Source organism: Rhizopus microsporus (assembly GCF_002708625.1).
Source record: "Rhizopus microsporus ATCC 52813 unplaced genomic scaffold scaffold_1, whole genome shotgun sequence".
In the NCBI taxonomy this organism is placed as follows: domain Eukaryota; kingdom Fungi; phylum Mucoromycota; class Mucoromycetes; order Mucorales; family Rhizopodaceae; genus Rhizopus; species Rhizopus microsporus.
The window spans coordinates 2,180,204-2,199,192 of NW_019671916.1; the positions used below are offsets into that span (position 1 = coordinate 2,180,204).

The following is an 18,989-nucleotide window of genomic DNA, read 5'->3' on the forward strand; positions in this document are numbered from 1 at the left end:
TATAGGATCCTGATTCGTTACACACTTTGTTTGAATGAAAGAGCAGAGAGGGGAAAAATAAACAAAGGTCCGTTATTTCCATTTGATTGATTTGTAGTGCTATAATGCCTAAACTTGCAGACGAGGGAGAGGGATGAAGAATGTACATATATATATATATGCAAGCTAGTGTTACGATGTGTAACACGTACGTTATCGTCGTTACATTTAGTTGAAGATCAATACTACATTACCACATGTGATCATAGCGGGATATCAACTATTTGAAATCTCATAAATACTGCATTGTTTTAAATAAAATAAAGGACACTCTTTCTTTTGCACAGAAATTGGTCATTACTTGCAAAAACACTAGAAGATTCGAACCTCTTCTATTTTCCCATGCACATAAAAATTAATCTTATCAACATTATACAACGCGGCAACTACATGTATATACAAATTAAGCTCAATGAGCGAGATCTTAAAAGATGTAAATTTTTATTAATAAATAGGAATGTATTTACAATAGCACACTATAGAGAAATATGTGCCGAGCTTTCACCTTCATCATACTGATTTTCGTCGTGCTGCTCTATATATTCTTGTAGGTGCGTTGAAAGCTCATATCCGTAGTCTTTCATATCTTCCAAGGCGATATTAAGCCTAGGATCTTTTGCAGCTGCTAATGTTTTTACAAGCTTGTAGTAGCTTCCACGATATGGAATCATATCCAAATGTTTCATTTCCTCCAAGTACTTGAAAGCGTCATCATATTCTTCCTGAGTACACATTAAAGCCACCATTTTACTTAGTGTGGATGGCGTCTTTGAGATCCCCTTTGAAATCATTTCATTATATATCTTTTCGCCCAAGGCAGCATCTTGAGAATGAATACAAGAGTCTAATACCGCGTCTAGTGTTTCTTCATTTGGTGTCACACCAGCCTCCATGACTCGATTGTAAAGAGACAGTGCTTCATCATACTGTCTGTTGCTTGCCAGTACATGTATCACCAAATTGACTGCTAATATATCTATTTCTTTAATGTCGGAACGAAGGGCCTCATCTATTGCTGCTTTGGCTTTTGTAATGGCGCTTTTATCTTGCGCAAATATAGAACTCATGGATGTAATTGTTCTTTTACTGGGAGTGACACCGGCTTCTCTCATGGCATGGAGTAGTTTAAATGTACTTCTTATATCTCCTGTTTGTGCAAATGCTTGTATTAAAGGTTGAAAATGAAGTTCTCTGTATGTGTATCCTTGGCTTCCGATGTATTTGATCACAGAGCTTGCTAATCGTGGATCTGCATATTTTCCCGTCATATTCAGAACCTGTAGACACAGTCCTTCATCTGGTCGATATCCTTTTTGCGTGATTGCCTCTTCCCATAATATTTTGACGATATCGTGCTATAATATTGTTATTATGCGATTGTCTGTTATAAAGTCGTACCTTATAGTGATAAGATGCTGATCGCAACACATTCAAGTATAATGGTTCCTCATACTCAGCAAAATCTTTCAGTAGCTTTGCTGACAAAAGCAATTCGTAGGCTGTCTCGGGCTCTTCAAAGGTGACAGCTAAGTCTATCAATTCCGAATAACTTGACATACTAGGTTTTATATTGCATTTTTTCATTTCATCAAGGATATCTATGGCTCTTTCTAATTCCATATTCTCTTTGGCGCATTTTAAGAAAGCATTGTATATAATCGGTGTCTTTTTGTATCCATGCCGTTCCATGTATTGCAGTATATGTGCTTGCAATACAGGTTCACCTAAACTTCCAGCAAGCTTTTAAGACATAAGTAAATTCATGCTCTATTTAAATACCTCTAATGCTTGTTCAAAGAACACTCGATGTGGTGTGATATTTTCTGCCTCCATTTGCTGTAAAAGTGGAATTATGCCATGACTTTCACCTGCTCTGGAATATGCATTTATCACGTAGTTGTATGTTTTTGCAGCCAATGGTGATCCAGCGCTACGAAGTTCTTCAACTAGATGTAAAACACTTTGTAATGTTTTCTTTTTGTCTTCTGTTGTCGTTGCAGTCTTCCTCAAAAGGTTTGACATTTTAGAATGGAGCTTTATCAACAAAGCATTATCTGTCGAAGAAGAGTAGGGCCTATAAATAGATAATCGACAACATTTCAAATGATCTATAGATCATCAGTAACAATTTTTCAAATTTAGCCTCTTCTGCTGAACTTACAGTTGATCGATCTTTTTAATAAAAACATAAGAAAAGAAAAAAGGAAAACACTACATGCACGAAAAAAAAGGGGGACTTTTTCCTCTCTGTCTTTTGAGACTGTTCTTTTGATTAATGTTTCAAAGTAAGGCGTATATTGAACGAAGGCACGGCAAAAATAGTGCCAACAGAAGCGAATACCTTGAACAGCTTATTAACGAATACAAGACGACCAATGACAAAGGTATTTGTCTTCTTTGTGTGCAAAATATAAATGACTCACAATTTATGTATGTAGTGGCTAAGCAACAAGTGCTTGCTCATTTAGCCAACTTTGCCTATGATCCAATTAATTATGACCATTTGTGGAATCTCTATGCTGTGGATTTATTCCTGGAAGCTATTACTGACCCAGATCCATTGCTTCGTGAGTTTGGAATGGGCGGTTTAGCCAACATTTGTTTAGAACCACGTCACTATGAATATATCATGTCTCAGCCTTCTTTTAGACAGAATATTATCAGTTGCATTGACAACACCTGGACAAAGAATATAAAGATTAATGCCATGACAACCCTCATGCTGCTCATTACTGAAGAAAATTACTCTGGTAATGAAAAAACGTACATTGGAATTATTATTTTTTTGCTAATGTTGATTATAGTTCTTTTGACAGACGAACTAAAGAATCGTTTGCTAAATATCAAAAACAACGACAAAGACAAACAGACTACTATGCTAGCTTCTTTATTCCTTGCTGACTATTATCACTGCTGAACATTCCATCTGCTGATTTCTTTGAATATATGCGGTTCACGCAGACCGTCACCTCTAAATGATCTTTGATATAAAACAATGCTCCAGGATCCATTGCAACCAACCCGCTTGAAATACGCGTCTGCTGCCTCTTTTATCTTTTCGAATAACTCTCTACAGTCTTTCTTCTCGTGTTCATCCCAGTAGGCAAGACTAATATGGTCAATTCTTTTAGGACGTACTGTGATATCAAGTCTCGAACGCGCTTCTTTTGCAAATGTTTGCATACATTGTCGATACTCGTCTGATACAGAGACGGGAAGTAACACGTGATATGGATCATTGGTTAGCTTGTCCTTGGCGACCAAAGGGTTCCAATCTAACTTGGGGTTGTCTTTAAAGTCATATTGCAGAACCTTATCAAGTATTTCCTTCACTGTGTCCATTTGGTCATGATCGGTCTGAAAGAAACCTGTCATGGAAACGTGACATCTATATTTATTGGCTGTCGTAAAACCAATACTGTCTGCTGTTGTATCAAGGAAATGATCTACTTGCTGTTTGATTTCACTAGGAGGCTCCAGATAAACGATCAGGTCTATTAACATTTATATATAAAAAAGATAAGAAAAAAAAAAAAGAAAGGGGGTTTATTTTTGCCAAAAAATTTAATAGTTGCTTGATTGTCTATCATAATTTGCGCCACCAGCTCGTCTAAGTCTTGTCAGCACTTCATTTTCGCTTAAATCTTGCACACTGGAAGCAGGCACTTCGATGTGGTAGTTTCGAAGGACGTTCTTGACTTCAGCTATTTGAATGGATAATTTGGCTTTACGCATCACGCCTACTTTGTCACCACACCATGGCACAAGTACAAACTTAACACGTTGGGAATATCTACATCATAGTGGTTAGAGAGAGAACTAGTATGTCAAGTTTCAAATATATTTACTCATCATTACTCATATTCATTCTGACATAACCCCATCCAGCTACTTCTGGTTTTAGATGGGCAACGAATTCAGAAAGACCACCTGCTCCTGTACCAGAAACTTGAAGACGGTCGGGCTTTGTGTTGGCAAAATCAAAGAATGCCCAGTTAGTCTCAGTTTTGTCATCTCTGACATCTTCGTAAGCTTCAATGAGTGCAGGATCTGACACGTTCAGGGACATAGGATTAAGAGATGAGAAAGAGAGAGAACGGTGGAGAGAAAGAGTCTCAATTAACTGTCTTTCAAAAAGTATTGCCCAATCAGGAATTGGAACGAACCTGAAATAAACAATTCTTTTTTAGGCGAACGCTACACACACTTGAAATAAGAACCTTTCTCTGTCAATGCTTTTTGAAAAGTACACAACTTAATGCTTGAAAAACCTTCGAGATATTAAAGTTTTATAAAGGTCATAACCGTATACATGGGATAGGCAAAACGCACAACTATAAGAAACCTGTGGATATTACGGATATGTTTAGACGTCTTGACGTTTGTCCAGATATGCTGTTCTGAATAAACCTTTGTAAGCCATAATATAATAATGTTTTATATTATGTATATGCATCAAGCTATTTTATTATACTTTGCTCTGATGTAAGAGTTTGTAGTAAACATTGTACTTGATATCAAACGTTTATTTGTTATTCTTGCTATGTGTCGTGCTGTTGCTGTTCACATGGCCAAGAGAAAGAGGGGTAAGATCGTCAACATTGGTTCTGTGGTAGGATACACGAGTACACCTTGGGCTGGTAAATGAAAAATCAAAGCGAAAAGAAAATGTATATTTTGTATATATCATCTAACCATTGCTTTCAAAGGTATCTATGCTCTCTCTAAGGCTGCTGTTCATTCTATGTCGGATACCTTGCGTATGGAACTGAAGCCCTTTGGTATCCAAGTCACTGTTGTTGCTCCAGGTAAAAAAAAGAGAGGGAGAGAGAGAAAGAATCAATAAAAGATGGGACTTATTAACGCTGTACTTATTAGGCGCCATTCGATCCAACATTGGAGCAGCTGGAGAAGCAGGCAATCTTGTGCCAGAAGGTAAGCATCAAAAATATTATGCGAGGGGAAAGGGGATTCTAATATGTACGGAATAGGCTCCCTTTATGCACCCGTCGCCAACTACATTATTGCCAGAGCATCCTTATCTCAAGGTAACTCAAAATGATGGGGAACAACGTGTGGTGACTCTAACATGATTACTCTAGGTCCTCACTCTACTCCAACTGAAGTTTTTGCATCGCGTGTCGTCAAGAAAGTCAGTCAAGCTACAGCGCCTCGTTATATTACTACGGGCGCCATGTCATGGATATTCATCGTCCTTTACTATTTCCCCTTGTTTATTAAGGAATTTTTCTTTAACAAACGTTTTGACGCCCATAAAAGACAAGAACATGACATTCTTGTATGACATCAAGCATGTTGTCAATACTGCTTCCCTTCGTCGATGTGACATAATATCGGATGGAAACACATGTAGGATTGTCCTACACCAAAAAATGCAACTCACGCCATGATGTGCAATATATTAATTGTAATTGATTCGTCCTTGTATTTTCTATTCGACTGTTCTTTTTATACATGCTTCCGTATTCTATTTTAACCCTTTCTAAAATAGATGACACCAGTTCCTTATTTATTATCCTGTTCTGTGTGAAATAACAAATAACGGAATGTTGGTTCCGAGCATTTTGTTACACAAGCATAGTGGTTAGACTGCAAACTGGCAATCAAGCACTGAAATAGCAATAGAAAGAAGGTACATAGAGGACGGGACTTGCCTAAAAGCATGCGTTGTTATGTAAAGAATTAATTGCCTGTTACCTTGACAACTATAGTGTTTGTTGTTGTTTTTCGTTGCTAATCAGACTGTCACACAATTTGATCTTCTTGTATAAAAGGAGATGCATAAATAAAGCAATTGTTTTTCTTTTCTATTTTTCCTAGTCGAATACCCTTTTTCTTTTTTCTTTCTTTTTTTAAATAGCCTTTAAGCACCTATAATTTCAAATATACCCTTTGTACTTTTAATTACTTTTTCCTTAACAAATGGGAAACAATGTTAGTATTGAGGCAAAATCTCAACCAAGTTTGAGTAGAAACTCGCTGATGGCCATTCAATCATCTGCCCTGATTCATCACGATAACAATGAATTGATTCTCTCCTTGCAGCAACAATCACAACCACAACAAAGGAAAAAACAAAAAAAAGTCCCTTTCGAAAACCGTTCGAGTATTGTCCAGTCAGGACTCTCTGTAGAGCCATTCTCTCGCCTAGCTCCCGAGTCCGCCTTTACTGAATTAACTGATTATTCTCACTTTTCGTTCAATGGCAAAGATAATGACTATATTATGACCGTGCCTGATTTACATCGACCTCAGCCAAGCCCAACCACTGTTCATCAGCTAAAGTCATCCGAACAGATAGTGAACTACCTTATCAAGCATACCTCGAGTTCATTTGACATCTTTACCGAGATCTTTGCTTCGCCACGCATGAAACAAAGCCAGGATCTTCAACGGGAAGCCTTCAAGGCAGCTGAACTTTGGATTGAGATCGCAGATGATCCTACCGCAAAAACTTGTGTAGCAAGGTGCAAACTTTGTGGTTGGGGTACCACTAAAGACCCAAATATCGCATTTCAAGAACTACAGTCTCTGGCAGAAGCTGGCATTTGGGAAGCTTACTTTTTCCTCGGTCAATGCTATTATTACGGCATTCAACATGATGATCAGCAGGATATAATTCAGCCTGTAGATCGAAAGAAGGCCATCTTTTGGTACAAGAAAACCATCCAATTGCCGCAGCGATACACAGAAAGTAAATGCGCTCCTTACTTTGTGGCTCAAGCACAGGTTTGTGTAGCCATCACCAGTCTGATCTCGGATGAATCGCTTCCTGAAAATGTGGAGCTTATTAAGCAAAGCGCGAATGCAGAAAACAAGTAAAGGATTTCATTACTACAGTATGTATGTCATAGATTAACCTGTTTTTTTATATATATACTAGACTTGCTGAATATCTTTTGGGTTATTTGGTTAAGCTTGGTGTTGTCAGTGACGCGCCTAAGTCAGAAAAGGAATACTTTACGTCCAGTGCTCAAAAGTTTTATTCTCCCGCTCAAGTCCAGCTTGCTTTAATCTTACTACAGGAAGGCAAAATAAAAGATGGACTTGGTTGGCTCAAGAAGGCCACTGACTTGGTAAGAATCTACATATCATCTTTATTAGTTCATCATTAACATATTTAAATGAAACAGAATGATCCCCAAGCCTACTATCAACTTGGTAATATCTACGAGCTAGGATTATACGGTATCATGCCCAATCATGAGTTAGCCTATGCTAATTACTTTCATGCTGCTGAAAAGCACAGTCATCATCCGTCCGAGTTCCGTCTAGGCATGAACTATCTGATTGGTGGCATGGGCCTCTCTAAAGACACAGCCAAGGCCTATTCATTCATCCAACGTGCTGCTCTCGCTGGCGACCCTAGCGCTCAGTATACTCTTGGTGTCATGTACCGTGATGGTAACATCCCTCATCAGTCTCATCAAACTGCACATGAAATTGCACAAAACAAAAAGGAAGCTTTCCAATGGTTCCGAAAGGCAGCAGCACAGAACTTCCCGACGGCGCTTACACAAATAGCATCTTGCTATGAGCATGGTGTTGGTGTAGCTGTGAATTATGTTGTAGCCAGCCAGTACTATGAGAAAGCGGTTAGATACCAGAGCAATCATCTTCCAAGTGCCCAATTAACGTACGCTACCTTCTTGCACAAACAAAGCAAATACAAGGAAGCCCTTGACTATTATCTATTGGCGTCCGGTTTGACTCAAGCCAATGCATTCCCTTCATCACCTCCCATAACACGAGTAGCTAAACGTATGGTGGCCATTCTTTACCTTGATAACAGCAAAGATCCCAACATTCCCTACAAGCCAAAGGAAGGATTTGATCTTCTTTCAGATTTAATCAAGACTGATCCAAACGATGGATGTGCTCATTACTGGGTAGGCGTCTGCTATGAGGAAGGTATACCAGGTATATGTCCGATTGACTTGCCACAATCGTACAAGCATTATTTGATTTCTGCCAACCTTGACTACAGTGATTCTCAGTTCCAGGTATGCTTAGTAAATAACCAATCAATTGTTTCTTGATACTAACCCACTTTGTCTCTGTAGGTAGGGCACATGCTCTGCAAAGGTGTTGGCGTCCAAGAGAACAGGCGGGCGGCATTTGAATGGTTCATGAAGGCGTCAAAGCAGAAGCATCCTAAAGCGCTATACTATATCGGAATCTACTACTATAACGGGTGCGACGGCGTTCCCCGTGATCATGATAAGGCAAGAGAATACTTTAAGAAATCAGCTCAGTTAGGAATTGTCGATGCCATGATATCCTATGCTCAGCTATGCCAAGAAAAAACAAAGGCGAGTACGAGCCAGCAAGAGATCAAATCGCTTCAGAGAGCGTCTTTTGATTGGTACAAGAAGGCTGCAGTTCAGCAGCATCCTACTGCGTTGCGAGAACTAGGTCGACTGTACGGTGCAGGCATTGGAACAGAAAAGAACGATCTGCTCTCAGCTGAGTACCTCAAGATGGCCGGAGATAAGCAAGATCCTTTGGCTACTCTACTTCTTGGTGGCTATTATGAAAACGGCCGTGGTGGGCTACCCAAGGATATTCACCTGGCTCTAAACTGCTACTTAAAGGCCATTCAACTTGGTCAGCCAACGTGAGTAACAACCATCTGATTTTACGGTGTACAGCTAACTTATTTGACCATAGTGCTCTATTTGCTGCTGCAGAAGCTTACGAAAAGCTAGGACAATATGATAAATCTTACGAATACTATAATCGTGTTGTTAATGATACCAGAATTTCCAAGCAATTCAAGACATATCGCACTGCATGTCTAAGACGCTCTTTATACAGTTTAAACTATGATCCAACTGCACTCCTTCATCATCCTATGGGAAGCACACTAAAATCCTCACATTCATTAGATAAGTACAGCAATCTATCAATAACAGAGGCATTTCAAACAATATTTTCACTGGCCACTAGAGATCAGTTCAAAGAAGCCTATGTATGGTTAGCCGAGTGCTATCAAGATGGTAATGGTATTGTCAAAGATATGACTCAGTCCATACAATGGAGAACAAAAGCCGCTCTGGAAGCTAATGATCTTTACTCCATGCGAAAACTTGCCTGCATGTATGAACAAGGCATAGAAGTAGAGAGGGATGTGGCGCTCGCACAAAAGTTCTATCAAATGGTCGCTGATTATCGCCACTCATGACCTTGTTATTCATAATTGCTTGTATATCATGTAAGATTTCTTTCACTTTCTCTTTGCTCCACTCTTTTGACAAGAAAGTGTTATATCAATAACTCATATGTGTATATGTATCATTTTCTCTTATATTTTACCTCCCCTTTATATATATATATATTATATACATATCAATATTTATCTTTTATATACAATCTTATTTATATATCCCTATGTTATATGTAACACATTCCCTTTATCCTTTAATAAAATTTCGCATAATTTTTGAAGACATTAAGTTTAATTACGTATATTACCATGGCAACGCTCGTATTACAGTTAATACCTTTAGCTGCTTTTTCTCCAGGATACAGTCAATATAGCTTGGCAAGTTTTTAGTCTCAAAAGACTGTTGCTGAGAAGCTCGCCCTTCACGAATGAAATATGACTGTGAAGAGAGCAACTTTACATCCTGCAACAAGAAACCAACCAAACTTATTATTTATTATGCTGCTAAAAATAACCTTTTATTGTCGTATTTCTACGTTTATATCGAAGAAGATCATACACCCTTTGACGTAATATAATCAATATATATTTCGTACACAACCAAAGTCATTTTGAATATTAACATAATGCCATATATGAAGCCCACAGCGTTGATTTATAGTATCTGTAGTCTGTGGTAGTTGATGACGCGTCATATATAATATACGATTGGTTGGCAACGTTTATTTTTGCATATAAGATCAATTTCCTTTTTGCCGTGAATCTCTTTCTTTTCTTTGTTCATAAATAGACTCATTCCATCTAGTTATATTCTTATGTTTTCGAAGTAAAGCTATTTATATGACATTATCACAGATATGTTTGATAAAATCGTAACACTACCTAAAGACAATCCCTTTCTAGAATTCGTGAAGTTTACTATGCTGGACTTTCTTTTGAACCTGAAGCGACCGCAAAAATATAACAGCAATGACGAACGAAGCGTTTATTTTGAAATGTGTGTCCCTTTATTTAAAGCATTTGGAAACTGTACTCAATTACTGACGTATACCTGGTAATTTTTGTAACTTACAAGTTCAAAATAACGTATAAAGCGCCTAACAATTTATCTAAATTATAGGTGTGAAAAAAAGCGAAAGATCTGGATTACGCTTGGTTGGCCTCAAATGATTTTACAAAAGATAGAAAAAACAATTTTAAATTGCCTAATGGTGTAGGCCATCTAGTTATTAATGGAATCTTCTGGATATGCATAATTGAAACTCTCCTGTTAGCCTACTTGCATTCGTTAATAGTTTTAGCTTTAGTTTTAACAATGACAAGTCTTTGTCTCGCTCTTTAAATGATACACTCAAGAACATAAAAAACGGCCATGATAGTGTTAAATTCTTTGTCTCAAACTACCGCAATGCTTCTTTCGATACAATGAAAAACGCTCGTTTATTCTCATGTCAAATTATACAAGCAAAATAACGCTTATCAAATATTCGATAAAGTCACCCACTACATGGCGAGTAGTAGAATACCGCTCCGTTTCTGTTCCTTTGTCCTTCTCTGACGTTTTGGAGCACATGAAAGTTTTCGAGCTCTTTGCATTCTTGTATATAAATTCTTTCTTTACTCTATTTGATACAGGCTCACATGCTTGAATATTATTAGAATGATACCCATGAACAAGAGGACGTTTTCAAACAATTGAAGCGTGAGAATTTGGGTTTTGCTATTTGCACTGCACATCTGCACAACATTTTCACAATTAGTGATATAAGCAATTCAATTTTCACTAGACAAGCCACATCCACATGACACTATGTACAACGCTAAAGTATATGAGAGGTATGTATTGATGGGTCTATAATAATTTCTTTATTATGTTAAGGATTATTGCATGAATTTATCACGACCAATGAGAATTGAGTATGACGCGTCTATAAGAATAACGCATTTTGTAGTCACTTTTCTTTTGTTTTTCTTTTTCTTCAAGTAACATTTTACAACAAGATGGAGCCCTTATAAGGTAAATACGATAGATATGCTGTTTGCTATGAAAATTGAATTGCTTACGTCACTAATTGAGAAAATGCTATGTAGATGTGGAGTGTAAATAGCAAAACCCGAAAATTTGAACATTGTCCCTGTAAATGACGAAGACATTGTTGCAAACAAGTTGCTCTAAAAAGCATCGTTATATGTCTAATAAAACACCGTACTGAGGTATAGCACAATAACCGTTTCATCCTTTTGAAAATAAAGCAACGCACAATCGCCACATCTCGTACAAGCAACGAGGGCACATATATACATTAAGTTAGCCTAAAGCAACCATTATTGTATTCAGTTTCAGATTGTAAAAGATCAATCAAGCTGATGACTAGCAAAGTAGATTCTTTATCAAGAGTTGAGTATTAGTCAAGTAGAAATTGAAAAAGAGTCATATAGGAAACTTTAATGTCGTCATTGATGTTATTTATGCTGTAAGCTATTATTGCTGTCAGTATAGCTATTACTCTTACTAATGAGATAAAGAAGAGGAAAGTAGAATACTTATGCTCTATTACAGAATTATAATCGAGTTATAATAGCTATTTATTTCATTTAGCGTGTTAATCTTCAAAGACTGTGAAGTTGACGCCTCGAAAACCTCGAACGCGTGCAGTAAAGATTGTCTACAGTCCAGCTTGTTGCTTAGTGTAGTTGCTTGAGAATTCATTAAGAAATACTGTTCGAGCTCTGTTACCTATCTTGTTTATCCCACAGGTCTTCTATCTCTGCAATATTTTTCATATTTCATTCCAAAGGAACCATCTTTATTTAAGCTGCCCTTGAATGAAAAGAAGAAGAAAGGCAAAAGAATCTCTATTATATTCTATAACGTTGTACAAATTCGATTAATAAAGAAAAAAAATGACAGCGATCAAGATCACGTAAGAGCATTATGATAAAAGACTGTATATCGTGCGTTTTCTGTAAAAAGTTTTCCAGTTGTAAATCCCGATTTTTCTGATGCCACTGAAAGCATAAAGTCAAGGTACCTTGATGACATATGATGATTTATAAGCACATATTCATTTCTATGCTCACTTTTGTATCTATGCAGTTTGTAGATCAAAGCTCTATCATAGAGCCCCCTTTTTCTTGTTTAAAAAGCCATCTGCAAGAAGTTCAGTAAGATTTGAGGCTACACAGGCATAAAGTTTACAGAAGTCAACTTTTAAGAATCTCTGATTGTTTTATAGGAGGCATGTGCATCCATACCAAGCTACCCATCTTTATTACCAATAGTAACGTGTCATCAAAGGTCAATGGACAATGCGTGTACGCGTAAACGGAATGAATGATTATTAAGATCGGCTGTTATACATTTTAGTAAGCTTTACATCATTCTGTCTTTTTTTTTTTCAGAGCCGAGGATAAAGTAAATTCTGTACAACCTAAATCAAACCATCTCAAAAGGTAAATTTATTTAACCGAACCTAGGCTATGATTTCGGTTTTATTCAATTGCTGGCCGAATCTCGATATTAACAGTGATATTAATGGTGCCGAATATGAATGACGCGTATTATGGCCGGCTTTTGAATAAAGCTCTTTTTTTGTGACATATCATGGAATATCTTGGCATCATTTAAAGTTGGTGCATCCAAAAACAATTGATGCATGCTATTATTATTAATATGAGTGATAGCAGAACAAATGGCTGCGGAATGTTCTGATAATGTAAATATTCTTGATCTCTAGACAAATGCAACAACGATATTCAGAATCTACTACTTGCAAAAAACACTTAACTTTAGATATAAGGAGTAAAAAGAAGATGCTTTACAGACAAAAGGGAGAGTAGAGCGTATCAAAAGATAGTTTAAGCGAAAAAAGCACCTTTTCCATATCCCGAACAGTGTAAAAAGAATAATCGGTTCCTTCTTTTAAGATTAAATCTGTCCAAAAAGCCTCATTGTCCAATGAAAACCGAGTATAGTGGTATTTCTGATAGACTGCAAACCTCTTCCTTGTCAGAGACACGTGTAAATAAGCTACTACCTTATTCAATCAATTAAAGTATCGACACTGCGCTTTGCCTCCTTCTCATGTTCCCCCTGATTGGCCGCCGATACAAAAAAAGTAGGCTTTTCATTTTGATTGGACTAAGCCATTCAAGCTACTATGACAATTTGCTTAGCAACGTGGTGAATTCTAAATCGAGATAAATGAAAAAATGAAAGTGCTTAGCCTCTTTATATACATCTTGGCAAAGAAGTCCAAATAGACCCGGGCTGAATGAAAGAAGGGGATCGAACAGAGTTTATTTTTAGAGAATATGAAAAAAAAACTTTTTCAAACACCATTTACTGTTATTTTAAGAAATGAACATTTTGACATCATTTTTATGTGGTTTTACTGGGAACAAAATTCTGTCCCTATCGGGTTGCGTATATTTCCATAAAGATGACGAGCGGACATCAAGGGGCTGTTGTACGAAGGAGTAAAATATATGGGATAAAAATCCTTGGCTCGGGTGTAAAATGAATATGAAGTAAACAGGCAAGATTTTTTTATTCATTTTACAACTGATTAACGCATACATTTGCCTTTTTATTATTTACTATTTTTATATTTCATTTATCAATTTTATATGTTGAAGCATGAGAGAAAATTAAAGAGAGAGAAAAGGCAGAAGCAGAGAAGGATCGGTTCCGTTTTATTGTTTTTTTTTCTTTTATACTCCGTGACAAAGGTGTATATAAATAGTAGCCATTTATTCTTCCCCCCTTTCTTTCGTTTTAATTCTTTACGCGTATAATAAAATGAAATTCTTGACTCTATTCGGAAAAAGCAAATGTCCTTCCAAGAAAAGTTCAAATCATCCAACCTATTCACCTTCCATGTCTTCATTATCCTCAGATTCTGATTCATCATCACCACAGACGCCTACCCAGCTTCCAATGGACCATACTCGTGGCATCTTTCGTACGCTCGAACCCGTTTGGTACTTCCAGTCAAACCTCGCTGCTGTCAACCAATTGAATCATGAATGGTCTCGTTTTGACGATCAAAGCCAATACGTTCTTGAAAATGCCTATCATACACAATCTGACTGTATCCTCTCTCAATCATCTCTTGGTCCTTGTACAGTCGTCTTTAAATCAACAATACCCAAAAAGGACAGACGTAGCATGTTCTCTCTTCCAATCAAAGAACATCATTCTTCCATGCCTACCCTTCGTACTGTAAGCGCTCCTGCGATGGGACGTACATTCATACTCAACAAACATATCCGTCGCACGGTCTCACCTGTGTGGTGGTTTGAACAGGATCTCCCTGATGGTTCAAAGGGTATGTGTCGATTTGATGATAGAAACCAAGTACGCCTTGAAGCCCTCTCAGAAGGACGCACCAGGCTGGTCTTACAGGATAATGCATTCGAAGTGCCATTTACTGTTGTTTTGGATGAACCCAAGGATCGTGAATTAAAGGAAGAAGTACGTGGATTTCTCTATTTCGAGACAGTGTCTACTGCCTTTCAGTTGGCTTATAATGCATTACAAGATAAATCACATCAAGAATCCTATCTCTATGATGATCAATGGGAAACTGGTCTTACCCGTCGTTTCTCTATCTAAACAGTATACTTAATATTCCCCCATTCATTAATGCCATTTGTATATAATTATATTTATTCATGAATTGTACCATTTGTTATAAATAAATATATTGTCTTTAAGATAATGATTAGTTATTTTAAATTAGACTTTACTTCATTACTTTAAACACGCTCTATTTACACGACTGCATGATGAAGCGCGGGTGCAACCAATTTTGTAAGCTATACTTAAAATAGACCCTCACATGGGTTTGCATATTCTGGGTATCTTCTTTTCGACAAATAAGCAACGCCACCTTTTTGGATCCTCCTTTTTTTTTGGTACGTTGCTGAGCAAATCTCCTATTTGTTTTTGTTTTCTTTGTTTGATAATTTGGTTTACGGAGACACAAGTTGTCCATCAAGATGCTTGTGTCACCGGTGTTGTCACTTGGCTGAATCGCGCGGTGTTATGGTCAGTTCGGATAAATTCAAAAATATATATAGGGAGGATGGCTTGGTGTAAGCGCGTCGGAATTATTATCATCATTTATTATGGACAAACAGTTACTGCATAATTGTATACGTGACATAATCTATTACTGTGAGCTGAATATGTTGCTAAGATATATGAGAATAAATTAGATTAAGACAAGTAGAGCATATTATGAAGAACATAAAGAATATAAAGCCATCAAGGTATGATGTTTAGTTAGGATATGTGTAATATGATGTAGTCGATCCTTTATGTAGCATTGAGTATACGTAATCAGTTATCTTTTGAGATAATAGTAAATGTAGTTTATAGTACAAATAGACGCGCAATGGCAGCATACTTGAAAGGAAAGGCAGGGGAACTGATATAATTTATGGCTTATGCATATAAGGTAACTAATGGCGTGCTTTTTCGAAAGAAGTGAGGCATTAGATGTCTAGGATATGACTCGAGATACTTTTCCTCTTAATATCTTCGATTGAAGAGACCTGTAGCTAAAAGGTACCAGATTTTAACAAGACAACAACTTGATGTGGAATTATTGTTTGTTACAAATTGTCTTTAAATAACTGATACATAAAAAGGGGATCATCCTTTCCGAACTCGACCGTGATAAATATTTGGATACATGAAATAGAAATAACAAAAAGACTGGTGACAAAATATTTGATCAGGTCAGGGTCCGTTTAGGATGGGTCAGCTTTATTTTGAGTTAAAAAAGGAAGAACCATTTAAAACAATGTATGTAAATGTAGGCCTTTTCATCGTGCATTGCAATAAGTTATTTTTAAAATACAAAACTTCATAAAAAGATACACAAGAACCCCTTTTTAGAGCACACTTTATGTCTTTTGATCTATTAGCTGATGGTAATATGCGCGTACTTCGTCTATGCGCTCCTTGATGCTTGGTCTTGCCAATCTAGTGTTCCATTTATTCCATGTATCCTCATTTACTTCTTCCAACAGCCTCGTCTTTGCATCTACCATTTCTCCCCGCGGACTGATCTCTTTCACGGACAGTAATTGATCCGAGAGATACTTTCCACCTTTACGTACGTTCGCAGGTGATCCAGTCACTTCTGCTAAAAATGCTGCAAGGTTTCGGACTGCTCGTTTTGTAGGCTTTGTCCACATAAACATCACTTGAAATACATGCGGCTGGTCCACAAAGATCTCCAAGGTGATCTTTGTCGATTTCCCGTACTGTTTATCGTTCTTATCGGGGAATGTGCCGGTTCCTTGGAGGGTAAGGTAAATTGATTCATCTCGGAGTCGTTCGGACTTGCCACATTGCTTTATAGAGTTGTGCCGTAAGCTTTAGAAGAAGAAAATAAAGTCATCAACTTACAATCAAAAGAGGCGGAAGCCCTCTTAATCGACGTCTATCAAAGATAGGGCTAACCATTGGCAGTTTGAGTGCTTCATTTGGTGCATAAAATTGGACACGATACATGTCGTTGTCATCATCTGTGTGCGGTACAGGAATACCAAATGGACCGATGGATTCTCTATGTTGAGTTGCGTCGTCTTCGTCTTCTGGGATTGTCAGTTTATGTTTATCTTTGGCCTCCTTGGCCTTTTTACTCGCTTCTTCTAGCATCTTGGTATCCTGCTGTCGTTGAGGAAGCTGTGCATAATCTAATGCTGGTGAAGGTGCATGTTTAAATCCAACTGCTGGTAGAAAGTCTGTCATCATGTTCAACAGAATGGAAGGAAGTGAGTGAGTTAGATCAACCCTACATTATGTTATCATATGGTCAAAAACACACAGTACAAGGGAAATATAAATCTTTTTACCATGGGCACATCGGCATGGCTCCAGCGGGAAGAGGTAAGCCAGCGTCTCGAATGGCGAGTAAGAGCGCCATGGTAAGTCCACCGCCAGCTGAATCACCAGAGATAACGATCTTTTTAGGATCCGTCGGTAGGAGTCCCTCACCTTCTGGAGGCTGAGTAAGGTAAAGATAGGTAGCTAATGCGTCTTCTAGAGCTGCTGGGAATGGATTTTGTGGAGCTAGTCTATAATTAATAGAACAGGTGCGACAATTGGAATACTACAAGAAGTTACTATCACTTTGGTAGCGCAAGTAGTATATGTTACCTTGATCAACTTGGTCAAGAAGGGTCTGTACATTTCATAGTTACAAAGGTAGTATGCCCCACCATGCAAATAAAGAACAACACTCTCCTTACAAGGGTCCAATGGGTTTCCTACTCTTTGAAGCCATTCACCTGTGATTTCCGTATCCGTATCTCGCTTTTTACGCCAGTCCCAGCCAATACGTTGCTGTTCTTCATCACTAAACAAAGATTCGAGTAGATCGCCAGCTCGTTTTCTGTATTCGTTTGGAACAGTAAACTTGGTCCGCTTTAGAAATGGTGAAACAGGAAATTTGAATGCCATGCTAAGTCGTTGCACATCTTCTACTGTCAATGAACTCGACCTGTTGATGAAACTGTGAACCGTGTTGAATGTGATGTCTGAAAAGAGCGACCAAGATTTGGCAGCAGGTCCTTTCTAAGCCATAAATAAAACAGCAACAATATAAATAAAAAGGGGAAATACCTGTGATATAGTGACCATAAATGGCATTAAATGCAGTAATATTCATCGTATAAAGCAATCCAGCCCATAGTTTATAGTCTTTAAGCATAAAGAGAGATCGATTTCTCGGTGCAGTGGACTTATGCCTTACAAGTGCATTTGTTGTTCTATTGAATGTTGTCGACGCACTTGTTATCGTCCTTTTTTTTATGGATTGAATATGGAATAGCATTGATAAGTGTTAAAAAAGAGAAAGAAATAGGTGAAATATATATAGCATCATATCAAGTCATTATTTGCTACTAAAAAAAGCTAAAGAAAGAAAGAGCGCGCAAATCGCTGATCATTATTCTACGTAAAATTTATGCAATCAAGAATAAATGCAACTAATTCTTTACTTATATGGATATTCATCAGACTGTAATCCACCGTACATAATGAATGTACATATAGCTTACAAAAAGCGTGTGTGCTACTTACAATGTCTTTGTGAACTGTGGAAGCTCGGATGTACTTTTGGGGAAATGGAGATCGTACTGGTTTACAGCAAGGTAGAAGCCTTCTGTATCTAAACTTACGGTTGCAATCGTACCGCTCAGACCTGAGAGCATGATGAACCAGCTCGAATGGTCATTCAAAGAGTAGCAAACACGGCTGTTATGAGAGAAAAATATATGAAAGAAAAGGAAAGATATCGTCTTATTCATCGAACATCTTTCAAAAAACAATTGGCTTTTAAAAAACGGTCATGATCTTTTGGAAGACACTGTACATTACCGTCTCGACGTTATCTATAAACACTACATATCTGCCCTTCTGACGATTGATATTTATTAAAAAAAAATCACAAGACGCAACAACAAATAGGAGCGGGGATATGGTATAAGAAAAAAGAACTAAGCTCTTTGTTTTTGTATTTTTTTTTATATTTGCCATATTGAACACACAGGTTTTCTCCTGTTGCATATCTTCTAAAGTAATTCTTTTGTGGCCTTCCATGAGACACTGCTGCCAGCTCATCCTTCTATGGCAACTATTTATAAATTGGACAACGAACTTAATTTCGTCTTCGACGAGGTTGTCGTCCCATTATTACTTTTCCCTAATTACGCTCTGAGAGGCAAGTTCAAGGAGGACTCACTG

At 37.5% G+C, this 18,989-nt stretch overlaps 8 protein-coding genes across 8 annotated transcripts; 4 read left to right on the forward strand and 4 right to left on the reverse strand.

Moving 5' to 3' along the window:
• Window positions 1–515: 515 nt before the first annotated feature.
• On the reverse strand, window positions 516–2,061 carry RHIMIDRAFT_243804 (uncharacterized protein; the record flags this gene model as incomplete). Its single annotated transcript, XM_023609983.1, has 3 exons — window positions 516–1,394; window positions 1,438–1,779; window positions 1,819–2,061. The coding sequence occupies 3 exons, from the start codon at window positions 2,059–2,061 to the stop codon at window positions 516–518; spliced, it is 1,464 nt and encodes a 487-aa protein (XP_023471493.1).
• A 253-nt stretch (window positions 2,062–2,314) lies between these two features.
• Window positions 2,315–2,956, forward strand: RHIMIDRAFT_233209 (armadillo repeat-containing protein 7; the record flags this gene model as incomplete). The annotated part of the gene is made up of 3 exons (XM_023607909.1): window positions 2,315–2,423; window positions 2,478–2,789; window positions 2,844–2,956. 3 exons carry the CDS (start codon window positions 2,315–2,317, stop codon window positions 2,954–2,956), a joined length of 534 nt encoding a protein of 177 aa, XP_023471494.1.
• Window positions 2,957–3,010: 54 nt separating this feature from the next.
• On the reverse strand, window positions 3,011–3,543 carry RHIMIDRAFT_233210 (uncharacterized protein; the record flags this gene model as incomplete). The annotated part of the gene is made up of 2 exons (XM_023607910.1): window positions 3,011–3,063; window positions 3,114–3,543. The coding sequence occupies 2 exons, from the start codon at window positions 3,541–3,543 to the stop codon at window positions 3,011–3,013; spliced, it is 483 nt and encodes a 160-aa protein (XP_023471495.1).
• A 60-nt stretch (window positions 3,544–3,603) lies between these two features.
• RHIMIDRAFT_233211 (actin depolymerizing protein) lies at window positions 3,604–4,108 on the reverse strand (the record flags this gene model as incomplete). The annotated part of the gene is made up of 2 exons (XM_023607911.1): window positions 3,604–3,832; window positions 3,888–4,108. 2 exons carry the CDS (start codon window positions 4,106–4,108, stop codon window positions 3,604–3,606), a joined length of 450 nt encoding a protein of 149 aa, XP_023471496.1.
• A 474-nt stretch (window positions 4,109–4,582) lies between these two features.
• RHIMIDRAFT_288602 (NAD(P)-binding protein) lies at window positions 4,583–5,708 on the forward strand (the record flags this gene model as incomplete). Its single annotated transcript, XM_023613580.1, has 5 exons — window positions 4,583–4,679; window positions 4,749–4,847; window positions 4,918–4,974; window positions 5,031–5,087; window positions 5,142–5,708. 5 exons carry the CDS (start codon window positions 4,583–4,585, stop codon window positions 5,342–5,344), a joined length of 513 nt encoding a protein of 170 aa, XP_023471497.1. The 3' UTR covers window positions 5,345–5,708.
• A 174-nt stretch (window positions 5,709–5,882) lies between these two features.
• Window positions 5,883–9,493, forward strand: RHIMIDRAFT_310401 (HCP-like protein). Its single transcript, XM_023614656.1, has 5 exons — window positions 5,883–6,878; window positions 6,944–7,136; window positions 7,194–8,063; window positions 8,124–8,677; window positions 8,731–9,493. The coding sequence occupies exons 1-5, from the start codon at window positions 5,983–5,985 to the stop codon at window positions 9,242–9,244; spliced, it is 3,027 nt and encodes a 1,008-aa protein (XP_023471498.1). The 5' UTR covers window positions 5,883–5,982; the 3' UTR covers window positions 9,245–9,493.
• A 4,534-nt stretch (window positions 9,494–14,027) lies between these two features.
• On the forward strand, window positions 14,028–14,843 carry RHIMIDRAFT_243809 (uncharacterized protein; the record flags this gene model as incomplete). The annotated part of the gene is made up of 1 exon (XM_023609984.1): window positions 14,028–14,843. One exon carries the CDS (start codon window positions 14,028–14,030, stop codon window positions 14,841–14,843), a length of 816 nt encoding a protein of 271 aa, XP_023471499.1.
• A 1,298-nt stretch (window positions 14,844–16,141) lies between these two features.
• RHIMIDRAFT_233215 (alpha/beta-hydrolase) lies at window positions 16,142–18,457 on the reverse strand (the record flags this gene model as incomplete). The annotated part of the gene is made up of 6 exons (XM_023607912.1): window positions 16,142–16,594; window positions 16,650–17,037; window positions 17,099–17,355; window positions 17,403–17,815; window positions 17,868–18,013; window positions 18,327–18,457. The coding sequence occupies 6 exons, from the start codon at window positions 18,455–18,457 to the stop codon at window positions 16,142–16,144; spliced, it is 1,788 nt and encodes a 595-aa protein (XP_023471500.1).
• Window positions 18,458–18,989: the final 532 nt, after the last annotated feature.

Excerpts from the sequence above, each read along its gene's own strand:
- RHIMIDRAFT_310401 (XM_023614656.1), top strand. The coding sequence starts at position 5,983 with ATGGGAAACAATGTTAGTATTGAGGCAAAATCTCAACCAAGTTTGAGT. Across the intron at positions 7,137-7,193 it reads TCAAGAAGGCCACTGACTTG|AATGATCCCCAAGCCTACTA; the intron begins GTAAGAATCTAC and ends TAAATGAAACAG. Across the intron at positions 8,064-8,123 it reads ACAGTGATTCTCAGTTCCAG|GTAGGGCACATGCTCTGCAA; the intron begins GTATGCTTAGTA and ends TTGTCTCTGTAG.